General features: G+C 37.2%; 1 protein-coding gene across 2 annotated transcripts in view; it reads right to left on the reverse strand.

The window, feature by feature from the left end:
- Positions 1-6504, reverse strand: part of Orc2 (origin recognition complex subunit 2) — a 43492-nt gene extending 36988 nt beyond the window's left edge. For both annotated transcript variants that reach the window (XM_026405342.2, XM_026405341.2), the window contains exons 1-4: positions 6263-6504; positions 3597-3645; positions 2173-2276; positions 1574-1717 (exon numbers count right to left, since the gene is read on the reverse strand). In XM_026405342.2, the coding sequence (XP_026261127.2) occupies positions 1574-1717; positions 2173-2269 (241 nt within the window). In that variant the 5' untranslated portion in view covers positions 2270-2276; positions 3597-3645; positions 6263-6504. The remainder of the gene's footprint in view (positions 1-1573; positions 1718-2172; positions 2277-3596; positions 3646-6262) is intronic.
- Positions 6505-8153: the final 1649 nt, after the last annotated feature.

Raw genomic sequence — 8153 nt, forward strand, 5'->3', positions numbered from 1 at the left:
GGCTTCGAACCTGCAATCCTCCTGCCTCAGCCTCCCAAGCTGCTGGTATTATAGCTGTGTGTGCACTACTGCACCCTGCCTGATGCCGTTATTATGTGGAGAAAGTTGAAAGAGTTGTTTCTTCAACTACCATTATAATAAGAAATGATTTTTAAGAATTCAGAGGGTTGGGGCTGGGGTTGTGGCTGAGCAGTAGAGTGCTCACCTAGCATGTGTGAGGCCCTGGATTCAATACTTAGCACCACATAAAAATAAATAAAGGTATTGTGTCCAACTACAACTAAAAAAAAAAAAAAAAAAAAAAAGAATTCAAAGGGATGGGGGTGCAGCAGTTCAGGAATCAAGCATGTGCTTAGTATGTGTGAGGTCCTGGACTCAATCCCCAACACCAAAAACAAACAAACAAACAAAAAACAAGTTTCTCTTTTGGAATACTGTTTTCAATCTTTTCTTATTTTAGCATAATAAGTAATTGAGAATCCAAAGTTCTCATCAGAATATGCCCCCCACAAAATACTGATTTTCAAATTAGGAACAAATAGGAGATTCTACCCTATCCACTAAGCCTAATGAAGGGCAGTGACTCTTTGAGTTGAACTAAATCCACTCTTAAGAATATAGAATGGGGGAACTAAAACACACAAACAGTCATTTAACACTGGAAACTAAACAGGAGCACAATAGACTTAAGTGAGAGAAAGGTAAAAGGTAGTCATAATGGCAATTTATGTGAAATAGTGAAAAATACACGCATGAAGGAAGTAGTTGGCATAGATAGAAGCATAGAGATGACCCAAGGGAAAATAGGAGACCTATGAGAGCAAAGTTCCTCCATTTTTAATATCGTCGAGCTAATGCATCATGACCAATGATATTGATTTCTTTCCTTATGTTTATTTATTTTTTATTTAATTTTTTTGTAGTTGTAGATGAACAGCATGCCTTTGTTTGTTTATATGTGGTGCTACGGATCAAACCCAGTGCCACACACATGATAAGCAAGTGCTCTGCCACTGAGCTACAGCCCCAGCCCCCTTATGTTTATTTTTTAAGTCAGCTTGTGTGGATCTGTGTTCCCTGTGCCCAGAAGAACCCTAACTAAATTATAATATAAGTCTAATTTAAGTATGATCTGACAGGAATTTAATTTAGGTGTTAAAAGAACCACAATATAAACATGTCTAAGTTGGAATAACACTAGTTCTTAGAATGTTCTTTCTGATTATTTCTGTAAAGGAAATCAAGGTAACAACAAAGTGACTTGCTTTATAAAATACTTTTAATAAGTTAAAAATGCATGGGCTGGGGTCACAAAATAAATATCTTAAGAATAACTTTAGAATGGTTGGTCTATGAATTGCTTTTTTCTAAAAATAAATATAAGGCTGGTTATTAAAAAAAATGGAACTGCAGAGAAAAAACTCTTAAGGATATACTTTTCAAGAGATATAATTGTAAACCACTGTTTAACTTGTTAGATTACTTCTGTGTATCCTGCAAAGCAATTTCTGCTGCGAGCAAAAATATGAGTGTGTATCTCCCCAAACAAATGCCTCTCCCCTTAAGCAAATACCTTGAACATTTCTTCCCAAAACTTCCACATAGTTCTGATCCTTTAAGACTTCTTCATCATTTTCCTCCAACTCATATTCTGGCTTCTTTATTATTTTTTTGGGATTGATTAAAAGCTGAGCTCTCTCCTTCTTTAATTTAGTACCTATATAAATGTACAAAGAATTTGAACATGACAGGTATAAATTCTTTCTAAATATTACATTTAAATAAGTAAATAAACTGTACTACTCAAATAATCATTACTTAAAAGCTGGGGGAAAAAATGTCATTCTTCCAGAATTTATAAAACTGAATTGAAAACAAAACAAAACAAAACAAAAAAAAGCCTTGAAAGTATTTGAGGGGTCAAAATAACCTCATCTTTTAAATTACAAAGGGTAGTTATTATTTACTATCACTGAGCATCTCATTTTAGACATGGCCTTATTTATTTATTTATTTAAAATTTCAATTAGAAGTCTGAAAGAAATAAACTAAAAATCAAAACAATTTTTAATTAGTCTTACTAGATTAAATACTTCATGCTATAAAATGTTAAAGTAGTTTTAAAATAAAATAATCCATAAGCATCTCTTCAACTGTATAATAATTCTGTACCTCCTTCCCTATCAAGAATGTGATTAAGAACATCATCATCTCCCACAAATTGAACCTCCAGCATCTTGTCTTCCTTTAATTCCAGTTTATTCATCATGGCCAACCTAAACAAAAGCAATAAATCAATATGACCAAAAATTCATGTCATCTGCCATATAAATTATACATTCATAGCCAGGCATTATATTACCTATAATCCCAGTGTCAGAAGGATGAGGCAGGAATAATACAAGTTCAAGGCCAGTCTCGGCAACTAAGGAAGGCCCTAAGCAACTTCGCGAGACCCTATTTCAAAATACATTTTTTAAAAAGGGGAACATAGTTCAGTGGTAAAGCACCCCTGGGTTCAATGTCAATTAAAAAAAAATTCATGTAATGAACACATGTATAACATTTTTAAACTCTTCTAAGGTAAAGAGTCAGTCCTGCCACCCCTATAATCCCACCTCTTTAAGAGGTCAAGGCAGGAGGATCACTTGATACAATGAGTTCCAGACCAGCCTAGACAATACAGCAAGACCTCTTCTCAAAAGTAGAAAAAAAGACAAGATATTTTATGCATTATTTTCTATCATTATGTTTGTGATTGTAGGTAACTGAATTCTTTATCTGAAAAATAGGGGAAGAGGAGGAAAGATGTCTGCAATTCGAGAAGAATCAAAAATCTAACAAGGGTAACTAATATATAACCAATATATATATAACTAACAAGGGTAACTAATATATAATTATATAACTAATATATAAGGAAAATATTCTGCTTGTAAAGAAAAGACCTAACCTATCTATATAACAGTCATATTAACAGAAACGAGGCAATTAACACACAAGATTTTAGAAAAAAGAGTGGATTTTACTATCTGTTCACTAGAAAGGTGGAGTCCACTGGGGGAAATCTGATACTTCATTGGTACACGGATCCTTAGTCAAAGAACCTTCAAGTACCTCCCTTTACCATCCCCCCAACCCTGCCCCCGGTATTGGGGATCACACCCAGGGCCTCATACATGCTAGGTAAGTGCTCTACCACTGAGCCTCAGCCCATCCTTCTCTTTACTTTTACTACATGCTATCCAAGCAGGTTATGATCCCAACTATGGTTCTCTAGGCATCTTGCAAACTAAGCAGTAAATATGAACCTCTTTAGCAACTTATAGTCAGTATTCACTGAACAAACTTCAGTGTGGCAAGCAAAAGCTTTATCAGCTCTGGCTATTCTGACAAAATTTAGTTTCAAAACTTGAATATTTTTCCTTTCCACTTTCTTAAAAATCCTATTTTTCCTTTTCTTCTGAAAAAGTAACTACCGACTCTCTTTCATGACCTAGTTAGTTGCATGCAGACACCTAAATGTTCCTAAGCTTACTTTTGGCAAGTCTTACTTTTGGCAAGTCACTTAAATGTCTTATGTCAGTGTCATTTACCTTTTAAGCTACTACATGTTCTGCAGCTGAAAAATGCAGACAGAGTCACCTGTAATTAGAAAAAGAACTCACTCAGGGTCAGGTAACAAGAAAACAAAAGCAATGGGGCAAAACACAGAAATCCTTGAGTTATAAGAAAAACAAGTAAATAGATAATGTTCTTCAAAGTTCTTTTGATGGCAGATAAATGTCAAAATGACTATTACTATTTTAGCTAAAGAGCTCTAGAGACTTGAGTGCATTTGGGTTGGAAAGGTGAGGAAAAAAAATTTAACCATTTATTCTTTCTAGACATAGTTCTGCATGCTTTACATGCATTCTCATTTTATCTTCATAACTCTATGGAGTAATAGTAAAGATCATAAATATTTCATCCATAATTCATATAATAACCACTGCTAGTAAGATATATCCTCCTGGACAATTTTTTCTAGTAATGATACTGCTTCCTATTCTGGGGAATATGGGGGAATTAGAGAAAAAAGCTTAATGCATTTACATGATATTTGTGTAAGATAAACAGGTTTTTTTGAGGAGTTGTATGTCAGGTATTGTATTAGGCACTTTTACATACACCAGTTCATTAAATCTGCATTCTTTCAGGTATAGATTGTATGTGTATAATTTCACCATTCATAGATAAGTAAACTGAGGTAAGTATTAAATTTTCAACCAAATTCACACAGTACAAAAATATTTCAGGGATGAAACTCATCTCTAACCAATTCCTAAATTCTTGATTATCCTATTATACCACATACTTCTACTGCCATTGAATGAAAATCTGTTACCCTTATTCCTTGTTTGACCCCCAGAAACCATCCATAATACATCTAATCATTTTACCACTTTAGTGCTTCTAATAAGCAAAAACTTCTATTGCTTTTCTAAGTTTCCAGATCATCAGGTTAAACAACAGTAGTTCTACCACTCAGTCCTTCAAAGCATAATCTACATTTTTAATTCAAACTACAGTGTTCTACAAAGGATTTTAATCAGTGACAATGAGCAAATACAATAAAGCAAATGAGTCTGATTAGGGAAAATACAAAAACAAAAGCAAAAATAAAATCATGCAAAGAAGTTTTAGCTCTGCCTCTCATGGCAATCCAAGAAAAAATAAACAGTAAGGTCTGTTACATAATTCTTTATTAGCAAAAACTTAGTAGTTCTTTAGTGGGAGTGGGTTTTCTTTCTTTCTTTCTTTCTTTCTTTCTTTCTTTCTTTCTTTCTTTCTTTTTTTAAGACAAAGGTTTATTTAGCAAAGGTACATTCAAGGGAGAACATGGACTATCTCAAAAGTACAAAGCTTTGGAGGTAAAGGAAGGAATACACATTTAAGGAAGAAGGTGGGCCATCTCCAAAGAGAGAAAGGGGGGGGAAGGTGAATTAAAAAAAATATATATATATATAAACAAATATGCTAAGCAATTTAGTAATGCCCTAGGCAATTTTCCTATGGTATGTAAAAAAAAAAAAAAATTACTCAACAGAGAAAGCCTCAGTATTGTTCACAGCCAAATGCATTTATAATTGCCTAATCTAGATTTAAGCCATTTTATGTAGTACAAAGTCACCACAACTGAAATTTCTAGAGCTCTTTCTAACAGTTCCTGAAAAAACCACTACCTAATAATCACACAATAAAATGTAAATATGCTTGGAGGCCATCTAGGACCCTTCAAGGCACTGCTTGGTATGTTTATAGGTCAATTATACAGTAGCACAAGTGGTAACAGCAATATACTCTCCTATGGGAGCAAATAAAGGACTTGTTACAATTTTTTAAAAATGTAATCCTTTTACAGAAAATGTGGTTTAGATTAGCAATTAAGCAACAATTAATAAATTAATATCCAATAAATTCGGGTTCTAATCTCACCTCCACACTATGGCTCTATCATGAGATCACATGCCTAGTAAAGTGTTCATTAAACTTTCCCTATTATCAGTATTTTTATTTTAAGCTTCAACTTAAGCATGCAGGTCTTTTGCACGTCTCTATATTTCATTCCACAGAAAAAGTGATCAATAAGTGACGAATGATACGCATTCGGTGTTCAGAACCACTGCACAATATAATAAAGGTAATATTTTTTTCCATATTGCAATTTAACTAGGGGAAGGTATATAATGGTTCTATTATTATTTCAACAGTAAAACGAAAAATGTTTCAACATAATTTTAATTTACAAAGCTCTACCAAAATATCCTGGTTTATCAACATTTTACAACCCAGCACTGTCACAAGGTGACTGTTCAATTAGTATTTGGTTATCCAAGCAGGGATAACATCGAAAGTTCTCCCTATAGTGGTAGTTTGGGAACACGATACATTCCTTCTCGAACTGGCTTATCTCACGGGGCACTTTACTACTTTCGTTACAGATCTTTACAGTTTTCTTTCCAACCAGGGGGCTCCGTGAAACCGGAGAAGACTAACAGTCTTCCCAGTGCGAACCTCTCACCCCAGTGGGCCTGAACCTCCCGCCACTGACCAGTTGGCTGCGCTCCATCAGTCCCTGGTTCTAGTGCCCTAGGACGGTAAAGAGGGAGGTGCAACGATCCATCTTCGAGTGCTGAGGGGAATCCCCGGAGACCAGCTACTGCCACCCAGGACGCGGACGCCTCAGCTTGGCCGCGGGACTGGAAGCACCTGAACTTACCTCACAAGCTCCAAGCTAAGCAGAAAAGAGAGGCAGGCTACTCCGAAGCCCAAAGCCCCGCTTGGTCTCAAATAGGAGCGGCTGCGCCGCTTCACGACTGATGCACAAAATTCTGTTGAATCGTTGCCGCAGAAAAGGAGACTACCCACTGCCTGAGAAGCCAACTTCTCTTAAACCGCGCGGGAGCAGGTAAATGCAAAGACCCCCCGGAGGCCGTCTGGGGGATGGGAGACCTGCGCGCTGCACACTGAATCTCCCGCCCTGCTTAGGGGGCGGTGCCCTGCCAGACCAATAGGAAGCGGAGTTCTCCAAGAACGACGGGTATGTTAACCAGTCGGCGCCTACCAGTAGGCCTTGCCCATCAGGAAATCTGAGGAAAACGAATCCCTAAGCACAATGTTCCGGGGCTTTCCTTTCATCTTTCCGTTTCCGGGGAAAGAAGGAAGTGTCTGTTGGGTCTGAGGAAGTTTGTGGAGGCAACCGGCTGCACGGTTCCTGTATGTCTTGTGGCAGTCTTAGTGATTTATCTAGCTATCTTTTTTTTAAGGAAAAGGATAAAGAAATGGATTCTCTCTTTTTTTTTTTTTAACTTTTTCTCATTTGGCCTAAAAGGTAGGATCTCGTTCATATCAAGGGCTTGCGGTAGGGAGGAGGGGAGACGTCCTTTTTTCAAAGGTAAAAAGTAGGGCCTGAGTACTGGAAAGGGAGATGGGCTCAGACAGTTAATAGGACTGTAAGGCGCGGAAAATAGAATGAACTGACAAAAAGAAAATGAGGGAGAAAGGGAACGAACCTGGCTAGGATACATACAATATTACTAACAGAACTGTGTCGTTCGAACTCATTCATTATTCAAAACAACATTAGAGTTCCCTGCGTACCCAGAAGACGAGGATACAATATTGAGGTAGACGAACGCGATTTCTCCCTTCACACTAGCTACTACACGAGGAGATGATGAACGGATAGTACTGAGAAACATGCTACAATATGGGAAGTGCAGTGTTTATTGGAACACGTAGCAGGAGTCAGGAACAAATTCTTTGAAGAAAGAGATGCTTAAGCTACAACCTGATGGCTAAATAAAGGAAAGGTAACATTTTCCATGTAGAAGGTCCAAATCAACATAGCAAGTGTGTAAAGTGGTTAAGAGTTGGGTCTGTTATTATGGAGGGCTAGTCGGTCCCTGTGGCACTGGTCAGATTTGTATTGAAACGTCATTATATATAGGGAATTTAAGAAGGCTAAGGAAGAGATGGAGTCACACTATTTGGCAGCTATGTAGGGAATTCAGTTGAGAAAAGTGATGGTAGCCTTGCCATCTCAATATTCCATTTTTGTTAGCTGGAGGGAACAACCAAAAAAAAAAAAAGAAAGAAAGAAAGAAAGAAAGAGCTGGACGTGTAACTCAGTGAATGTTCAAGGCTCTGGGCTCAATCCCTAGCACTACGGAAAAGAATGAGATAATCTTCTGTGCATTAGAAATATAGTATTTGGTGCCTGTCGTGGTGGCCACACACCTGTAATCCCAGCAACTTGAGTAGGCTCAGGCATGAAGATCAAAAGTTTGAGGACAGCCTGTGCAACTTAGTAAGACCATGTCTCAAAATAAATAAAGGCTAGGGATGTAGTTCAGTGGTAAAAGTACCCCTAAGTCCCCAGACAATAAGCAGCCTGTTCCTGGCAAACTGGAGGATTGGCTTAGTTTCTAGATCTTGTCATACTTAGTGGAGGAATTAGAGTTCACAAGGTGAACCTGAGAGGATCTAGACTGTACCACCAGTACAACTGAGAGTTAGGAATAAAAAATCATCCTAAAACAGTTGTGTTGGGGAGGGAGTTATGTGGAAAACTAGGAGCTTTAATTTGGCTCCCCAAATACTAGCAATTA

This window comes from Urocitellus parryii, chromosome 1, assembly GCF_045843805.1.
Source record: "Urocitellus parryii isolate mUroPar1 chromosome 1, mUroPar1.hap1, whole genome shotgun sequence".
Lineage (NCBI taxonomy): Eukaryota > Metazoa > Chordata > Mammalia > Rodentia > Sciuridae > Urocitellus > Urocitellus parryii.